The sequence below is a fragment of the Fonsecaea monophora genome (assembly GCF_001642475.1).
Source record: "Fonsecaea monophora strain CBS 269.37 chromosome Unknown Scaff9, whole genome shotgun sequence".
Taxonomy (NCBI): Eukaryota; Fungi; Ascomycota; class Eurotiomycetes; order Chaetothyriales; family Herpotrichiellaceae; genus Fonsecaea; species Fonsecaea monophora.
Window position 1 is genome coordinate 53,678 of NW_019173940.1, and position 19,543 is coordinate 73,220.

General features: G+C 53.6%; 7 protein-coding genes across 7 annotated transcripts; 4 read left to right on the forward strand and 3 right to left on the reverse strand.

Moving 5' to 3' along the window:
• Positions 1-371: 371 nt before the first annotated feature.
• AYO21_02104 (hypothetical protein) lies at positions 372-2,183 on the forward strand (the record flags this gene model as incomplete). The annotated part of the gene is made up of 1 exon (XM_022652084.1): positions 372-2,183. One exon carries the CDS (start codon positions 372-374, stop codon positions 2,181-2,183), a length of 1,812 nt encoding a protein of 603 aa, XP_022515470.1.
• A 615-nt stretch (positions 2,184-2,798) lies between these two features.
• Positions 2,799-4,552, forward strand: AYO21_02105 (hypothetical protein; the record flags this gene model as incomplete). The annotated part of the gene is made up of 2 exons (XM_022652085.1): positions 2,799-4,187; positions 4,409-4,552. The coding sequence occupies 2 exons, from the start codon at positions 2,799-2,801 to the stop codon at positions 4,550-4,552; spliced, it is 1,533 nt and encodes a 510-aa protein (XP_022515471.1).
• Positions 4,553-5,873: 1,321 nt separating this feature from the next.
• AYO21_02106 (hypothetical protein) lies at positions 5,874-8,825 on the reverse strand (the record flags this gene model as incomplete). The annotated part of the gene is made up of 1 exon (XM_022652086.1): positions 5,874-8,825. The coding sequence occupies one exon, from the start codon at positions 8,823-8,825 to the stop codon at positions 5,874-5,876; it is 2,952 nt and encodes a 983-aa protein (XP_022515472.1).
• Positions 8,826-9,878: 1,053 nt separating this feature from the next.
• Positions 9,879-10,973, forward strand: AYO21_02107 (hypothetical protein; the record flags this gene model as incomplete). Its single annotated transcript, XM_022652087.1, has 1 exon — positions 9,879-10,973. The coding sequence occupies one exon, from the start codon at positions 9,879-9,881 to the stop codon at positions 10,971-10,973; it is 1,095 nt and encodes a 364-aa protein (XP_022515473.1).
• Positions 10,974-11,597: 624 nt separating this feature from the next.
• On the forward strand, positions 11,598-13,114 carry AYO21_02108 (hypothetical protein; the record flags this gene model as incomplete). Its single annotated transcript, XM_022652088.1, has 2 exons — positions 11,598-11,656; positions 11,758-13,114. 2 exons carry the CDS (start codon positions 11,598-11,600, stop codon positions 13,112-13,114), a joined length of 1,416 nt encoding a protein of 471 aa, XP_022515474.1.
• Positions 13,115-15,421: 2,307 nt separating this feature from the next.
• AYO21_02109 (hypothetical protein) lies at positions 15,422-15,919 on the reverse strand (the record flags this gene model as incomplete). Its single annotated transcript, XM_022652089.1, has 1 exon — positions 15,422-15,919. One exon carries the CDS (start codon positions 15,917-15,919, stop codon positions 15,422-15,424), a length of 498 nt encoding a protein of 165 aa, XP_022515475.1.
• Positions 15,920-17,649: 1,730 nt separating this feature from the next.
• AYO21_02110 (hypothetical protein) lies at positions 17,650-18,552 on the reverse strand (the record flags this gene model as incomplete). The annotated part of the gene is made up of 1 exon (XM_022652090.1): positions 17,650-18,552. One exon carries the CDS (start codon positions 18,550-18,552, stop codon positions 17,650-17,652), a length of 903 nt encoding a protein of 300 aa, XP_022515476.1.
• Positions 18,553-19,543: the final 991 nt, after the last annotated feature.

The following is a 19,543-nucleotide window of genomic DNA, read 5'->3' on the forward strand; positions in this document are numbered from 1 at the left end:
AGGCTGGAGGAGTATTGGTCATGGAAGTTTGCGCTATTTTTGAGTAGAAGGCATGATTTTTGTTATAGTGTCCGCCGGATTGAACACCGTCCTACTAATTTTTCAATTCAGCTCACGAGCGACTTGGTAGGAAACTGCAGCCTTGTGGAGCCTTGCGCGGCCCCGAGAGGTTACGAGACACTCGGCTGAGTTGCCGGACGCAACCATGAATTTATGCACCCTGGCACGGGAGATATTTTGCCTTGAACTTTGGCCACCGATGCATTCTGATGGCTTCGATTACAATGACAAGCACATTGTGGTCGAGTTGGACGACCTCGATGCTCACATATCAGTCAAAATGATCCCAAGATAACCGAAAGGGGCGCAACATGGCGCCACAATCCTCGTCCACTCCCAACACCTCGAGCGCAGCGTCGACCCCAACGCCGTCGCCTGCGCCCTCACCTATACCTCCCCCCGTCCCTGTCGAAACTCACCCCAACCGAGGCAAACCGCAGGTCAATCGGATTGCTCTTGATCCAAGTCGTCTTGCTCCTGAAGATGCGTACAAGACTTTCTCGCCGCCGCGACTACGACCAGTCCCTGAGATCAGCGGTTCCGCTGCCGCAAATGCTGCCGCTGCCGCTCTCCGACCAGCAGTTGCGTCTCTACGAGCGCCGCCAGCGATTCCCCCGGTCGCTGCTAGAATAGCCGAAGAAAGACGTCGGGCAGCAAGCAAGAGACGGAAACCACCCCACGTTTGGAAGAAATTACTTTGGATAAAACAACACGGGTTCCCGGACAACTATACAGACACCGAGACCTTTCTAGACCACCTGCAGAGAAATCCCCGGCTGCGGCCCTACGACTTCTGGCCGTTGGTGGCAGACTCGGCCGTCATTGTGCAGCACGTGTGCTCCGTAGCCATCTTCATCTGCGCATATGCCGGGATCTACCAGGGCCGCCTGTCCCCGGTCTCGGTGGTGACCTGTGGCACTATTTTGACGGTCGGCGGATGGATCATGTGGGACTACTGGATAGGTCAGCAGGAAGCAGAAGAGTTCGCGACGCTGCAAAAGGCCAATCGGCTTTCGGTCGATGTGGACGATGCTGCGAGTACCAGCTCAGGAGGCTCTTCCAAGGTCCAGATGAACGGCAATGGGCATGTTGGTAATGGACATGCGAACGGCCCTCTAGGGGGAAGAGGCGTGGGCCTGAAACTATCGACCACAAACCTCGGGGTCAAGGATCACGAATCGAAGTTTCCTGGGAAACATACCCAGTCCCTGTCCAAGTCATCCTTCCAGTCGATTTCCCCTATCGACCCACTGGGTGATGGCTCCATTGAACCATTCCCCGACCTGCGACCGACCACGTCTCGGCCACAAGTGCCTCAGTCGCCGAGCATAGTATATAGTCCGACGACATTACCGCCCACCATATCCCCTCGGAACCAGGCGCGGCTCAAAACACTGAAGTCCGCCTCCTTGATCTACTTTGCATTATTGGGACTTTCGCCGATCCTCAAGTCTCTCACACGATCGACATCATCAGATTCCATCTGGGCGCTGGCGACATGGCTTCTAATAATCAACATATTCTTCTTCGACTATGGGAGTCTTTATCTGCCCAAAAAGCCTGAGAACGCTCCGCAAGGCCCTGGAATATCCAACGCCACACCCACAGATCCAGCACCACCTCAATTGAGTAATGCTTTCCGGGCGCCTCCATTTCCCTCGTCGCTGTCGACTAACGCAGCCTTGATGGCTAGTACGGTGCTTGCTTCGCGCCTCATGACTACCACAGCGGTGTTTAGCTTGACTCTGTTTTCGATTCAGGTGTTTGGTCTGTTTCCGGTGTTCCGGCGACATCTCCACTACAAATCGTTCAAGTTGCATCTGCTACTGACCTTCGCCCTGGTCACAATGTCCACCTGCGGCCTAGGCTTGATCTTATCCAAATCCTACACCCACACATATGGGAACTGCGGGCTCTGCTGGGGTTGGATCTGGCATGTGATTCTGCGGAGCACGATCGGGTTTATGGTCGGGGGACTTAGCACAGCATTTGTCATGGGCGGATGTTCGTGGTGGCTGATTGGGCTGCAGCGATATAAGAACGTGGTGATTGGGCCGTGGGATCCAGCCAAACCTGTGCTTGCAGGCGGCGTTTATGGAAGAAGTAGAACTGGGACCGACTGAATCATAAAACCGTCTTCCTTCCAGGAGGAGGGGGAATTCAATCAGATGTGGTACATTCCGACACCCGGTATCGGAACCCGCAGTTCTGTCCACGTCTCGGAGTTGGAGAAACTCTAGTTTGCCACCAAACCAGCGTTCGCATTGTGCCCGAGCGGCTTCGAGAAGCGTGGTTCCGAGAAGCTTGGACGAAGATGTTTCGGTTTGATGCCGTCCATTCCTCCATTTCGGGGGATCTCGAGATGGTTGCTCGTCAGACCTGCTTCTCCAACATCGGAAGAGGGGTTTTTTTCGTCCCTGCGCCCTGCCCCCTCCGCCCAAACAATAATGAGCTGAGATAGACTTGAAGACCACAGAGGTACCACCACACCAAATCAGCAACAACTGCGGGGTCGAAGCTCTAATGACGAGGCGGTTGGGCCGTGGGAAAAACTCATCCATATCTCCTGGCCCTCGGGTTCCTGCTGATGAGACATTCTTACAAAACAACCTCATCCCTCACCAACTTGAATTCCTTTCCCCTTCCTTGTGAGTTGTGTATGCTCCCCAACGACATTGACGTGGACCTTCATCGTCACCAATCCATCTCGGTCATCCTCTTCCACAAGAATTAAAACAATGGCACCCAGTCTCCCCTTTGAACTAAACGACCCGGACCTGCTGCGCCAGGACTCGTACGTGCACGGCGAATGGGTCCAAGCAAAGAGCGGCAAGCGCTTCGACATCATTGACCCCGGCTCGGACAAGACCTTTGCCTCTTGCCCAGATAACGCCGTTGAAGATGTCGATGCCGCCATCCAATCCTCGTACAAGGCCTTCCAGGAATACCGCGTCCTGAATCCGCGTAAACGGGCCCAACTGCTGATGAAATGGCATGAACTCATCACCGCCGCCAAAGACGACCTCGCCAAGATCCTTACCTATGAAACTGGCAAGCCCCTGGCCGAGTCTATCGGCGAGCTTGACTATTCCCTCGGCTTCACCTGGTGGTTTGCCGGCGAGGCAGAACGCATCCAGGGCTCTGTCTTTACCCCTTCCGCACCAAATCGGCGTACCTTTGTTATCAAGCAACCCATCGGTGTTGCCGTCGCCCTGGTGCCATGGAATTTCCCCATCGCCATGATTCTGCGGAAAGCCGGCGCGGCGTTCGCTGCGGGCTGCACCATGGTGGTCAAACCCAGCCCAGAGACCCCCTTGACCTGCTTGAGCCTTGCATACCTGGCCACCAAAGCTGGCTTTGCTCCGGGTGTCTTCAACGTGCTCACCACGAGTCTCGCCAACACCCCGTCCCTCAGTGAGGCCATGTGCCTCCATCCGCTAGTCAAGAAGGTCACCTTCACGGGTTCGACCCGCGTGGGCAAGATCGTGGCCGGCTTGTGCGCCAAAAACCTCAAGAAATGCACGCTCGAGCTGGGCGGCAACTGCCCCTTCATTATCTTTGACGATGCCGACCTGGAGCAAGCCCTCGGCCAGTTCATGGCTCTGAAGTGGCGGCACGCTGGCCAAGCCTGTATCTCCGCCAACCGCGTGTACGTGCAGGCTGGTGTGTATGAGAAGTTTACGCAGATGCTAGTCGAGAGAACCAAGACTCTCAAGGTCGGTCATGGCGCCGAGAAGGGCACCACCATGGGACCTGTGACGACACCAAGGGGCCTTGCAAAGGCTGAAGAGCAGGCTGCCGATGCCATCAAGCACGGCGCAAAGCTCCTGCTTGGATCTGGCAAGGCACACAAGGGCTCCACCGTGGACGAGGGCGCCGGTGACGGTAAGGGCGTGGGCGGCTACTTCATGGACCCGACCATCCTGGCGGACATGAACGAGAATATGCTGCTCGCCAAGGAGGAGACATTTGCACCTGTCACGGGTATCTTCAAGTTCGAGAAAGAGGAGGAGGCCGTCAAGTGGGCCAACGATACGTCCATGGGTCTCGCCAGTTACGCCTTTACGAAGAACGTGGACCGCCTGTGGAGGATGCTGGAGAACTTGGAGGCTGGCATGATTGGATTGGTGAGTCTTTCCCTGCTTCTCTCTACTTCCACCTCATCGCTGGATTCCGCTGTGTCCGTGTCTTGTCTCCCAAAAATGAGGATTGGTGAGAACCGGTTCCCAAGAGGAAATCAAGGCAAGAAAGGCAGACAACGAAAGAGAAGGGCGAAACACCAAGTGGACTTTTTATCACACACCCCATGTTGTATCTGAACTCTCGCTAACCTCTACAAATAATCTAGAACACCGGTAACTCGTCAGCCGCGGAGTCACCCTTCGGCGGTATCAAGGAAAGCGGCTACGGCAAAGAGTCCGGCAAGGATGTCGCCGTCAACGAATATCTGATCTCCAAGACGGGCACATTCACCATCGACGGACAATATTAGGCTGAGAAGTCGTTGCTTCCTTGCCTTGGCTTCGACCTCGCTCTCTATCCTTGAACAAGGATCGAGCTTCGAGAGATGGGCACGGTTGTGAGTAGTGGTGCGGTGATGACTTTTGTGTAGTCAGTGTGAGCTGTACGCCTGGGTTACTTGGTAGCAGGGACAAAGGAAAGGAATGATGGGAACTCAAGGGCCCATGAAGAAAACGACAATCAGTCGCATCGATCGGTCCACCGACCTTTCGCAAGTTGTAACAGCGGCTCAAGGGGACTTGTCTTGACAGCGACCCATCCCATCCCATTCAGTGGCACAATGCGCAATAATGGCATTTTATTTACACATCACGGGATAAAAAGCACAGATGTACTGAGTACTGACTGACAGACGTATTACGCATTCATATTCCATGTTCCGTGTTCCGTGTCAATATTCCACCTTCCATGTTCTATGGTCCGTGTTCTACGCTCTATGCTTTGCACTGTGCGGTAGTGTAAGCAAAGGTGATGCGACAGCCTTTCTTGAAGCTGCGGATCGATAGGTAGATAGGTAGGTAGGTAGGTAGGTAGGTAGGTCATCATTTTGCCTGGGAGTAGTACAAAGTAAGCACTGTACTGCACTGAGGAGATCCAGACCTGTCTGTCCGTCTGTCTGTCTATCATTCCTCGCCTCGCCTCGCCTCCTCTTCCTCTCTTGCTACGTACCTACAGTACCTAACCTACCTACCTACCTCCCTACAAACCTACAATTCCCACAAAAGCTGCACAAGCTACAAAAAGACCCTGACCAACCAACAAAAAGACTCGCTCGCCACGCCCGCTCGCCCGCTCTTCCATACGTACCGAGTACAAGTATATATCGAATACCAAGTCAAAGAAACCAACCCTACCCTACCCATCTTTGCCCAGCCCAGCCCTCGCAGCCTGAGCCTCGTTCCCGCTCCTCTCCCTCCAAAATATCACCAACAACCCTCCCATACCCAATCATTCGAGAACCTCCCAAACATACAAACATGGGCGGGTAGGTGGGCGACAGTGCAGTAGTTCAACACCGCCACGCCATATCCGCCAGGAGCAGGGCCAGTGATAGGACAGTATAGGGACGGTTGGGTATCGATCTATTGATCGATCGGTCGGAAACAGGCCAGGCAGAAAAGCCAGTCTTGTATATTAGAAGGCAACGCAGTATTGTTTCCTTGGCTGTTGTGACAACGACGCGTGGCCATTTAGCCCTTGCCAGATCGATCGCAAGAACAAATTAAACAGTTGGTCTAGCAGTTCTCGCCACCAAGCTCAGCTCAGCTCCATTCGCCAGTTGCTGCATCATATCAATACCGCGCCATCAACCACAATCGTCTTTTCTCGTCACCAAAGTTTCTCAACTTGGTCATCACACTCTCCGAGACAGCAAGGTAATCATCGACAACCGCGTATCCGAGCGCCCGTCGCAGGACCTTATCCCGGTCCAAGGCTTTCAGACTCTTCTCCAGCGTGTTGGGTAGTTGCGTCGTGATGCCTAGCTTCTGCCTCTCCTCGTCGCCAATCAACGTCGGATCACCCGTGCAATCCTTGTGCTCGAGTTTGAGGTCTTGACGAAGCCCGTGGAGACCCGAGGCCAAAACAGCGGCCATGGAGAGATAAGAGTTGCCCATACCGTCCACGGTCTTGATTTCAAAGTGTCCTGGTCCACATTTTCTCAACGGCACTTCCTTATTCTGCGTTCCCCAGCATACATACTCTCCACCTGACCAGATTCCAGCGTTGACGCGTTGATACGACTCTTCAAAGGGTAAAAAGAACGCTATCAGTGCTGGCAGATGTTCCAAAACACCCGCGAGGAAGGCCGATTCATACTTTTCAACAGTGTCACCGGGTCCGTTGATGCTGAAATGGGCATGGTTGGCGCTGCCAGGGCTGGTCGCAAAGGGGCGCGGATAACACGTCGCCTTTAGACCGTGCTTTTTGGCGACATTGCGAATCACGTCTTTGGCCTTGAACAGAACGTCGACGGATTTCACAGGCTCATATGCCGGCAAAGGAAACTCCCATTGCCCTGGGGCGGCCTCCGAATGAAATTGCGAAAGGTGGATGTCCAGGTCCGCCAGATCATCCACAATCTCTTCAATGATGGGTAGCATATCGATCTGTTGATACGTCATGTTTGACCACGAATGAACCATGTGCAATGGCTGGAATTCTACAAAGTCGGACCCAATTTCGTTCAGGACCGGCCTCATGAAGATGATTTCCAGCTCGAATCCTATCAACATGGAGATATTGAACTCGGATTTGAGAGCGTCCGCTTGAGATTGAAGCAGCCAGCGAGGACAGCGATCAAAGTGTTCAACGAGGGGCATTTGCTCCGAGTCAGCCATCCACCATGTTTGAACAGTGGCCGAGGGTGACGAGATACCCTTATTCAGTGATAGGGTTGACAGGTCGGGGATCATAAGAAATTGGCCAGTAGCTGAACACCCGCTTGCGGGATGGTCGTCTTGCATCAACCTTGGCAGAGCAGTCGTGCAACAGAGAGGTTTTCCCGCGGAGAGTTGCTTTTTGAATTGCTGCACAGTCATCATGCGATTACGAAGTGTGCCAGTGTAGTCCAGATACTGAACCCACATATACTTGATGCCCGGATTTGTTTGCATAAAAGCGTCAAAAATTGTCACATTCTGTGCAAAGACAGCCGTGGAATTCTGGCCGGATGGCGCACTCGCACTCCCAGCGCGGAGGGGGATCGAAAGGTGTGTCGATGCTGCTGCGGTCAAAGCTGCTCCAGCTCGTGATGCGGCGGCGGCGGCGGAAGATGAGGCGCCACCGGCAGAAGTTGCGACGGCCGTACTCGCGTATGACTTGAAGGAGGGAGCTTTCGAACCACCATTCACAAGAGTGCGCATGCTGTCTACAGCCTCTCGGCCACAAGCTCGGAGCAACTCGGGGTATTTGCGCTCTTCGTCAAGCTTGTAGAGTAAATTTGAGTTCCAGAACATGATATCGACAGCGATATCGATGGCCTGGGCAACGGTAACGTCGCCCGCTGCAATATATGAAGTAAGCAGTCTCTCAAGCGCTTCTCTGAAGTGCCTGTTGGCGAGCCAATATGTTTCGGGATAGAAGTGTCCATCTGTGCTCCAGAGGATTTTGGAGCTTGGAGTCAGCTCGAGGGCTTGTCGTAGCACAGACTCTTCGCCTTCACGAGAGAGCATAGGAAACGCTTCTCCGATATCGAGCCAAGCGTTGGAATAATTTGCTGCTAGGTAGCCTGCTTCCCTCGTATACGGATACGAAGAATGGAGGATGACAAAGTCGACCTGGGGAAAAGCCTCGATCAAGGGCTGCATATAGGCTGGGTTTGCCTTGACCAGATTGATATCCGTGTCACCGAGACCGGTGTGAAACTGAAAGGGCAAGTTCTCACCGTCTGTGTCTACAAGCTTTTCCAGTACGTCGCAGACAGCAACAACCAAGTAATCATTGACCTCCTTTTGCTGAATCCTATACTTGTGGTCGCGAACGGCCTTTTGGAGGAAGTCATGAAAAGACTGTAGAAGAGCCGACTCGGTCAGAGACTGATGGGGGCGGAAGTTCTTCCTGCTCTCGAGGCCAATGTCAAGCCCCGAACGATAGCAAATGACTGACTTGAAGCCCCGGACATCTGGGTCGTTGGCCAGAGTGCGGATTTGGTTTCTGAAGACGGTGTTGAAGCGGACCAAGAAGCTCTCAGTCTGGCTAATGTCCCAGTCGGCATCGAGGCCGACCCTCATGAAGCCCGCTGCGTGAGCGAGGTGTTCAAGCAGCTCAGCTGCCACGGCCTCAATCCTCACAATCCTTGATACCGTGGGCACAAATTGTCTATGCCACTTGAAAGGATGGATGATCTCAGGGGACAGCCCGTCATCCATCATGATCGCGTGTGTTCCTTCAAAGCATTTCTTGATCAGGCCAGGATAGTCCCTGCGCACCCACTCATATCGGGCAGCCTTGACGTCCTGCAGTGTTTCCGGGCACTGATAGAACTCGGCCAAGTGTTTGACTGCGCGCATGTGGGCAAGGCTAGTGTGGACATGATCCGTCAGAGCATGCCCCTGTGCTTCTGAAGTGATGCTCTCAAAAGGGTATTCCGCGCTGCCATAGACATGTTCTTCGGTGAGCATGTTGTGGGCATGGTTGTCAATGACGGGGAACGATTGAACAATCTGTTGGAGGTCCTCGATGCCTGCATTTTCAAGGTCACGTATTCGGTGGAGGGTAGGATAGAGCTCTGGTTGAGGGGCCATGGCTGATAAGGTGGTGGTAGGTAAACAGAGTGATTTGGAGGCAGCACCAGTGGCCGATGGGCTCAAGATATGAGAAAGTCTGGACAGATTAGAACACTACTGGATCCCGAAGAGGCATGTAACTGACCTAGGGAAACACCAGTATAGGTAGGAGAGACTGTTCAACTGATAGGAAACCTGCCACAGGTGCTCAACTCCGATAGAGCCAGCCTGGTTAGACTTTCAATGGCAGCCGATATACGTGCGTGGTGCACGCGTGGCGCGTCTGCCCTTTTGAGCTCAGGGCACTCTTGACTTCTCACGTCAGATATCACAAATGAGCGTTCTCGCGTAATCAAGGAGAGCAGGACGACAGTGAGAAGCTTCTCAGCGACAATACGACTGAGGCAGAGTTGAGCTGGAATACACTCACTGAGAAATGCTTGACCTTGACCGTTTGGGGATCCTTGGAGCCTCGAGACCGCGCCTCCTTTTTTCCCCTTCGACCATGTCCATCACTCGCCCGCCAACCCACCCCACCACGAACCGACCACCTAAAGACCCATCCTGAACCCCAAGCTGGCGACTCGGAGCTTTGCCGTAAGAAGGCTGCCGTCTCTCTCCTGCCTAAACGAGATGTTAACCTTGCAGATCAACTGTCAAGCGCCATTGGGGAGTTGACGGGGTCGGCCTCTGTGGCCTCCCCAAAGGGTCAGTGAGTGGAGGGCCTGAACCCCGAAGCAGCTCACTCACCACTCAAATCTCCTAGTCACAGTGGTGAATCCATCCCTGACGGTTCGGTCCGCACATGGTGAGGGCACCCAAGTTTGCTACCCAGAGAACAGAAGGGGTGCCGAGACGCCTATTTGGCCCTATTGGAAACGAGATAATACTAACTGTGGGTTTGCGCCAGTCGTAACACCTCCTTCATGACGTCCGTCGCTTTGTACCAGCAAACATGGCCTGTCAGTTTCACACCTGCGTCGGCGGCACCGAGTATTGCACGGAAGATTCAGGACGATCTTACCATTCGGCGCGGGATGGGAAGCCATCAAGAAAACCACTCCAATGACCATGTCGGCCACTGCGAAGAGATCCCTCTGTAGCGCCAGCAGATCCATCAGTCCGCCAGCGTTGAGAAGGAAAGTTTCACACGTAACTGAGGAAGACACACACGTGGCCTGCACATGGCCTGCACACCCAGACCACGTTCGAATTTTCAGTTGGAATGTCAATGGCGTCGGTCCATTACTGCAGAAAACCTTGTCTTTCGGCGGTTCGTCTCTGTCGCCGCTCCGATCGTTCTTGAAACGCCACCAGTGGCCTCAAGTGCTTTGTTTGCAAGAAGTCAAGGTCAGCTCCAGAGACGACGCGACCCAAAGACAGCTGCAACAAGCTGCCAATCACGGTCACGCGGGCGGAGAACCCACGTACACGGCTCATTTTTCTCTTCCGAGAGATAAGTACAATGCTACTGGGTTTGGAGGCAGAGTTCATGGTGTTGCCTCTTTTCTGAGAGACGACTTCGCCTCGAGCGTTCGTGTCACCCGGCGGCCAGACTGGGACCTTGAAGGTCGGGTTTTGATACACGAACACGAGGTCGGTCTAGTCATCATCAACGGCTACTGGGTCAACGGGACATCTAATCCCTACCGAGATCCTACAACTGGTCAGATCTCCGGTACCCGACATGACCACAAGTTGCGTTTTCATCGGCACATGTTGGAAGTTGTTCTGCAGTACGAAGCAGCTAACCGCCATGTCATTTTGATCGGAGACATGAACATTGCTAGGTCCCGAATTGACGGCCACCCTAATCTACGAACGTCCCCGCCGCAGCATGTCAAGAATCGGGCTGACTTCAATTCCAAGTTTTTCGACGAACCCAATGGCATGCGTGGAACCGATGTATTCAGGCATTTTCATGGTAACACCAAGAAGTTTACGTATCACCCTCGTGGAAGCGCGTGGGGTGCGAGCTGTGATCGAGTAGACTTGATCATCACCAGCCACGCCTTGGTGGACAAGCTGGATGCTGTCACCAACACTGATATTCTGGATTCTGCATCAGAACGTGGGCATAGCGACCATGTCCCGCTTTGGATCTCCATTGATCTAGCAAGACTCGCTGAGAAAACCCAAGTCGCTGTGGACGGTCCATGCGGCTGAATCGTTGTTTATCTCACTGACTGCCTCTGCGGCAACAAACAGTGCAAACCCCGCGGTACGGAGAAAGGATAATCCGACACATTCCCCCTCCTCCCTTGCATGACCCTTTCAACCTTCCAACTTCCGTCCAAACCCTCTCTAAAGATTCTATTCACTCTTTGACCAAGATCCTTCCTCAAGTTGGATCTTGGCCATCAGATATCTGAGTCTCCCAAAACCCTGCCGTCACCAAACATGCTAGCACTCAAGTCCATGAGGCCCCCCTTTTCGAGCCCAGACTCACGGCACGCGACCAAAGCAAAGGTCCAACTCCCGTCAGAGGTTTTAGATGCGATTGCTGAGCAGCTCTACGAGAGTGATTTTCGGCGATTGAGCTCGCTTTTGCCTTTTTCTCTCGTTTCACACCAATTCCGACGGTCAGCGTTGCCCTTCTTTTTCAGAACGGTGTCCCATATTGTCCGTGAGCACTTGGATGAACCGGAACATGGGCTTCTGCGCTACCTACTCAACAATCGCCATCTCCTTGGCAATGTTCGCACACTACACGTAAAACGGCCGCTAGGAATACCTCCATTTGGCCCTTTCGAAGACCCCGTTGTTGTTGGCAGTTGCGATCATCATTACATGGATCTCGAGACGATCCGTGAGAGCCTGCCTCTCATGCCTCGGCTCCGTCGCATCACGTATGTACTTTGGAGAGAATTTGATTTGTCCAAAAACGAGCAAACATGAATGCGGCGGCTTTGTCGCTTTGATTCGAACCTATGTAACTAATGTTGCCCAGGTTGGAATGCTCCGCAATTGCAGCATACCAAGTGCTTCAAATGCTGCCGAATGACCGCCAGTATGAAATTATCATGGACTACCTCCGCACGTGTTGGCCATGGGCAGACTTGATTCAAGCAGTCACTGCTCTGCTTCCTCTTGCTGCACGCCACCAGGTTGCAATAGGGGCGTTTCGTTCAGCTCCTTATGACCATTCTACACCTGATCAATCCATGTACGACGCAATTGCGAAAGCCACGGCAGTAGAGGTACACCATCACTGGCTAACTCGTCGGCCTAATGCTACTCGCTCGGAGAGGCCACATTTGAAAGAAGGTTCTTCGTGGACCGAATTGCGGCTGATGGTCTCGCTACCCCTACGTTTCACACCGCGGCCCTCGATACACAGTTTGGACCCATCAATGATACCGTGGGCGAATCTTCGGCGACTTGCCATCGAATGGACCTTTTACCCGTCCATGAATGACTTCATCTATTCGTGTGCTCCTCGGCTCAGCCATCTTCAGGCCTTGCGCCTGGATGCATTTCGTAAGAGGCACTATCACGAAGCATGTAGCTACGTATCAGATGGGGAGGACAACTCCCTAGGAAGACTTGCAGAGCACCCTTTCGCGATCGATTTCACAAATATGCCAGAACTGCAAGAGCTGGAAATCAATGGAATATGTAACCACATCCCTATCACGGATCTCGTGGGCCCGAATCTGCGCCGGCTCCGGCTGCATTGCGAGAATCCCAGGTTTTCGGTCTACGGCAAAGAGAGCCAGCGCAGCCACACTGACATCATCACGGCGGCGAATCTCGCACCAAATCTTGAGTGGCTGGAGTTGGATATAGGGAACATCGAGAATTTGTGGCATCCCACCGCCATCCCTGGCGTGGATGTGGACGTCGAACAATATATGTTTCTGAATGCTCTCACTAAGTTTAGGCATTTGCGATTCCTCCGCCTATTCCCTCCATTCGCACCCATGACCTCTCAGCCTGCGGACCACCGGGTGCCACATGTTGTACCGGTCACGGATGATCAGGCTGTCCGCATCTTCGAGCAACTGCGCCGAGAGTGCCCCTCCTTACAAATACTGTCCATCGCTGCAGCTCCATCCTTCAGTGACGTTGACACGATGCATTGGGAAGTCACGCGACAAGGAGATCAAACTGTCCTGACGACCGGCCACATGAACCGAAATTACAACCACTGTCAAACCTGGATTGGCCAGCGGAGGGTACGAAGCGAAATCAAACGCTTCAGCACGCCGCAGACATACCTGCCCGACTCTGGTGGCTGGATGCTCGAGCGAAATGATTTTCGTGTAAACCGTCCGTTTGCCTTCGCTGACGAGATCTACAGATGATCGACGACTGCATCGCCACAGTCTGAGTCCTCTATCCCACACATAATGACATTTGCTTTCCAACCAGAATATTTCAGACCTTTCGGCTTGAGAGTTTCATGAAAGTACCCACGAGGATCACGTCTTGGCCAGTGGAAGCTGGAATGAACATCGTCTACTCTCGCTATTCTGCTGGCCACCCCGCGCGACGTATACACTTTACGTCTTGATTGAGAACAGGCATTGGAATAGCAACTCAGTTTCTCCCAGACTAGCGGAGTGCAGGATTGTGCCTTGTCCCGGCAACGTCCATGCACTTACTCGCCAGACAAGTCAGAGACCTAGTTATTGGTTTTACTAGTGACACCAGATTTGCGCGGCCATCTACCTGGCGACACTGTCAGTCAGGGCGGTTAGAAGATGTGTTCTTGCACACGGTGATTGTTCGCTTATTCTCTACCCAAGGCCTTCTATGCAAGACTGCGAGAAGGGATTCCTCAAATTGCGAGCAACAACGAAATCTATCAATCCCATGCCCCAGGCATTGCTCTGGACATTAGCCCAGTAGCTATGCAATCCTCACAGAAACGGCCAGTGTGGTCACGATGACCCTCATTATCTCGACTCTGTGCCCCTGACTCCTCGCGCCTCACCCACCAGTCAGACAAGTCCATACCACATCTCTCGCACGCACGATCCAGGATCGTCTTATCAGGGCTGACGCGGCGTTGGAGGATGACTTTCCCGGTCTTTGAACGTGATGTAAAGAAAGCCGAAAGCTCTTTGAAGATGGGAGATCTTGCAGGGGCAATATCTTGTGACGGCAGTGGCGTATGCATTTTTGTTGGACCACATGATCCAACAGGAGGGAGAAATGACTTGGTGGTCGAAGCCCTTCGGAAGGGATTTAGCGCTTTCGTGGTTGAGAAGCTGCGTCGGATACGACTCAAGGAGCCAGTTTGCAACCAACGGGGCTCATCTGATGGTGACGTGATTAAATGCTGGGAAGGCGATGTGCTTGACCCTGTTGAGGCTGAGAATTCGAGCCCCTGACTCTTCGAGGAGTCTACAGACAAATAGGTACCCGGACGAACCCATGAGGCAGTCACTGTCCCCACCGGCGGCGTGGACGGCTGTTCCGCCAAGTCCAACGGAAGTTGGTGCGGAATGTTTGGACAAGATGACAGTTCAGCAGCCTTGGGAGATTGTGGAGGTGTGGCAAATGGTGTCGAAGATGCTGTGGACTGCTTCTCCCGTGGAGTCCGGTGCTGCTGTGGGCCTGACTGATATGGAGACATGAATTCTGCATGTCGTTTTGATGACTGAAGAATCAACCATGGAGGATGCATTGTATGTTTTTGGTTTGCGGCCCCGAGTCTGTTGGCATCCGGATTCAACGGGTCCGTCAACGATAGTCTTGAGGAAGCTCCGTCCAACAAGCCCTTTGGATGTATGACTTTGCCTGGACGATTTCTCGGCGCTCTAACATGCTGCTCCAGCTTTGCAAGGGACTCTGGCAAGTCGACACAACGGGAGCAGACTGGCGGCTCCTCGACAATCATGCCATGTTTGTGCGGCTCGCAATTGCAATCAAGATAGGGTGGGGGAAGCAGAGGAGACTGGCTGACCGTCAGCAGGTTCTGGCTATGGTGGTGAGCGTGTGCTCCCAGCTTTCAGCCAACCATACTGCGCAAATGAGGCAAGAAAAGCAACTCCAATGCCACTAGCACCATCCAAAATTGACAGCGTCAGTCTCTCTGAAAACTACCTCTCCGCAGCGCCAGCAGATGCTCATGTGGTATATCCATCGCCAACAGTCGGCGCACACGATGCGGCCGTCCAGACCAAAAGTGTGAGGCAATGATTTTTGCTCGGTCCAGCAGACGGTACAGAGGAAGGGGTGGAACTCGGACGATGTGGGCTCAAGGTCTTTGCGCGGCGCGGGGGGCTTGGGCGGCGCGGGAAGTGGTGGGGGTGACGCGCTCGCGAGGGCGCCGGAGATGGATCGAAAGGACGATAGCGATATGTCGGGATTCGATAGGGACCTCGAAGGAGCGAACGTGTTCTGCGGGTATGCCATGGAGTGAAAGACATGCGGTTGGAGTGAGAAGAGTAACTAACGAGTGGATGAACCGAAGGGAAGGAGAGACGAGGGTGAAGTTAAGTGAAGTGAAATGTCTTTTTCCATCTGTCGAAGTGCGGAAACGCAGGGGGAAAGGAAGTTGCTCTTTCCATTCTCCTACCTAAACTAGGCGAAACGACCGTCAACAACAACCAAGCGAGCAAGGCGGTCCCTCCCAACCAAAGACGATCGATGGAAAAGACTCTCTAGGCTTGTGCCCTCCAGAACCCGCTCGCCAACCAAGCCGCATAAGAACTCATGCCCACAACAAAGCCCAGCGTGCCAAAGTATCCGACCGGTCTGCCCCAGCCCATCGAGTCCTTGGCCCTCAACCCGAACTCGACATGGGCGATCCTGAAGAACAGCAGCGCAGCCAACGAGCCCGTCAGGGCCCATTTGTTACCACCGTTCAACTCGACAAAGGTCGCTACGAGGAGCGCAATGGGGACGTTCTCGACGAAGTTGGCGTGGCAGCGGGAGCTGATGAGGAGGCTGTGGCTGGGGTCGGGGCTGGTCGATGGCGTCGAAGTTGTTGTACTCGAGGATTGACTCTTGTTGGTTGTGGCGGTGGTGGTGGCGATGGTGGTGTTGGCGGCGGCATCGGTGCCTATCATGGTGTTGCACGACACCCGCACCAAGCTGACACGCAGGTTAAGGAGGGCGTAGTAGGCGGCGAATGCTAATGTTTCCCACCCAGTCAGCATTGCGGCTCAAAGAATGGATAAAGACGGGTCATCATACGTACCCGGAGCAAAGGTGGCTGTTACGGGGAGCATTTGAGGCACGAGATTTGCAGCGGCTATGTCGGCCGGTCAGGTCAGCTGAGATGGAAATCGAACAAGAGTCTTGGAATCTTACCAGACATGTCGAATCGACTACGACTGTTGTTGTGTTACGATGGGACTGGTTCAAAGGGGATGTTGCTTGGTGGGGGATGGGGAGACGAGATCTGATGAATACTTTGAGGGTGCTTCTTCAACAACTCAGGATGAACAGAACACACTCCTGCGTATTTATATTCGTCGTCCACCGAATCATTGCGAGCAGCTCCGTCCGCCGCATCGCACATCGTAGGGGCGTTGAAGAGCTCTGTACCTCTCTACATCGCTGAACCAAGTCACTCGTCGGTCCCCGTCGTGCCCGTGTAATATGCTAGCGCGAGGGGTTTTCCTCTACAGGTTCCCGATCGAGTTCAAGCGCAGTTGCCGCATTGGGCATGTGTATTTCTCAGATGGAGTTAATACGAGACCCGAAAGGGCCCAAAAGCCCAGGAACCAAGCCAGCAAAGCCCAGACCCAAGACCCAACTAAGCCCAAGCCCGGATCCCCAGGCGTGCTGGGCTAGGCTACGCCAGACCAGGCCAAGTCCCCCCCCCCCCCCCTCTTTTCCGTGAAAGAGTTGATCCGCACCAATTTGATTTGGAACCGAATTGATTATTTGGAAGAAAAGCTGAGGGCTGGTTGGTGGTGATGAGGTGCGAGGAATACGAAAACGAGGGGTTTCCGGAACTCTGTACGTACGTATTACGTGCGTACGTCCGTCCGTCGCTCGCAAATACGCTATACATACATACACCTGCCATATATCGAGGCTTTGTGACTTCCGGATTCTGATTCACTCGCATTCGTAGCCGTGCGAGCACGAGCACGAGCGCACTTTTGGATAGGCCGGGATGGCCTGAGCTGGGATGGCCTGAGCTGGGCAGGGCTGAAGTCGTGTAACCCCAAATCTCGCCTGCCGGTCCGTACTCGGTACCTACGCACGCATATACGCAGAGAGTGAGACTATATGGGTGTGTGAGGGGGAGATGGAGAGGGAGGGGGAAAGGGAGAGGAAAGGAGGCCGGGGGTGTTGTTGTTGCGTAGTATACTCTTCGAGGAATTACACAAGTCAAAAGAACCCGAATACAAGACGCATGAGGCAGAGTTAACTGGCAGTAAGTATATACTCCAACACCAGTCCACTCCAACTTGTCAATTTTCCTCAGCCATGCGAGTTATGAAGGTGGACACTTAAAGAGCTAGTTAGTCTAGCCATATGTCGCCCGCAGGTCCAAAACACAATTATGAGCGAACAGTGAAACCATTGTTCCTTTTTTTTTTCTGGAGAATAACCCGATGTTTTTCAAATATATCAAAAAAAAATGCTAACTATCTAATGCCCAGAGGATGCTATTGCCACTATTGCTCTGTAAAAACCCGCCGGCCGCTATGCTTCAAAAAAAGGATTGACAACCCACCAACACTACCCGCTGATTAGATACCTAAAGGGAGAACACCCCCGTATCTTTTCTTTTCCCTATGCCATGCCATGCTATGCCATCACAACATGATCATCATCGTCATCATCCCTTTGTCTCTTTTTCGGGTTCCGCCCACTTGTCGTTCCGTTTGGGGGAAAAAAGGGGTGAGGAGAAAAAGAAAGTACGATCCGCTTAGTACTTGATGTGGCAGCGGATCAGGCACTCCTCGACACCGAGGGCCAAGGGGGGAGGGATGTTGGCCTTGAACTGGGCAAAGTTGTTGGCGTCGATCTGCTTGGGGAAGCCGAGCGAGGCGTCGACAATGTCCGGGTTGGTGTTGATGATGTAGTTCTGGGCGATGGAGCTGGCACCGGGGTCCTCGGAGTTGAGGCCGGCGATGGCCACGGCCGGGTAGCAGTCGTTGTTCTGTTGCCAGTGGATCGAGCCCATGGGGAAGACGGTGCCCTGGAACTGGGTCAGCGACGTGGTGAACTCGGTCGCCAGGCCGTTCTCGAGCACGAAGCCCGTGGTGAAGTTGCTGTCGGTGGCCACGGTGAAGAACTCGGTGGCGTCAGGGTGGATGTGGGGGGTGTTGAGACCGCAGGGGTTGAAGAAGATGCCCGCGGCCGAGATGCCCAGGCCCGTCAGGACGGGGAAGTTGGCCCGGTTGGCCAAGTCGACCTGGCCACCCTTGCCGGGTGTGACGCCGGGGTTGGCGGCCGGGTTGAAGTCGAACTTGAGCGCAATGTTGCCGTCCTGGATCTCGGACTGGATCTCCTTGAAGCGAGCCACGCGGGAGTCCTCAGTGAGGAGCTTGGCGATGGTGCCCGCGGTCGGGACTGGGTTGGGGCTGGCGGTCGGGTTGCCGTAGCTGGTGCTGTACGAGCCCTCGCCCCAGTTGCCACCGGCCGAGTACTTGTTGTCGGCGCTGGAGTAGCTAGACGCGCTGGAGTAGCTGCTGGTTGGCGCAGCGCTGTAGTAGCTGGTGGTCATCGAGTAGTCTCCACTGCCGGAGTAAGCAGCAGAGCTGGCTCCCATGGGAGTAGCGGTGGCGGCGGCCGCAAAAGCAGCAACGAGAAGCGACTTAGAATGCATTTTTTTTTGGTTTGGCTTGACTTGGATATTTGATTGGATCGGGGGGTTTTTGTTTCAAAAAGTGATTTGGATTAGAATGTAGTTGGTATTGATAGCTTTGTATGCTAAAGAATGTGTCTTCAACAGCAAGGAAAGAAGAAGTAGGAAATAAAAAGAAAAAAGGGAAAAGACTTGATTGGGTTTGTTTGATTGTTTTTTGTTGTGAATGGGAGAAAAAAAAAAACCAGTCGAAGGTGAGGGGGTTGATGGTCTTTTATGTGTCTTCGTTACCGTGTGTGTGTGTGTGTTTGTCGCGATGCGGAATCTGGCTTCGACCACCCACGCCCCTTGCGTTCCTGGCGAGCAAGCAGCCTTCGGCAAGTCGTCCCTGTGGCTATTCCATCGCATCTAAGCTCTGCTTACTGTGGATATCAGACGAACGAGTATTCCAAAGTAGGTATCTAGGTGGTGTACAGGGATTCGGGAAGCAAAAAGACAATATCCATTATCAGCAGGTCCGACAATGGCGGAGATGGACATGGGAGGGGGAAAAGGGCAGCCACAGGCTGCGCATTATTCTCGGATAGGCTTTACCCATGATCCCTCGCCGCGCGCAAACTAAACAAGCCCTCATTCTACAGAAGGGTTTAGTGCTCACGCTTCCTGTGTGATTGCCATGGCCCATGGGAGGGGACCGCGGCCTTTGTCCAGGCATGGGGTACTGTACCAAACCCCTCACCCTGTTTGTAGGATAAGCCAAGTGCCAGATCAGGGAGAGCGTGACTAATGCAGGTTGGGAGGGAGGCTGGAGAGCAGGCGAGCACGCAAGGCGGAGGCGAAGGAACCACGAGGAAGGCGATGAAATGGATTGGCCTTGGAATATTCTATTTTCGTGAGAGGCTGTTGATAAGCATTTTGTCCTGCCTTCTCTTAGCCGTAAAGGGAAAGGCTAGCGCCATGTATATGTATAGTCATTGGACACTTTGGGTTAGCGGAACGTTGTCGAGCCGAC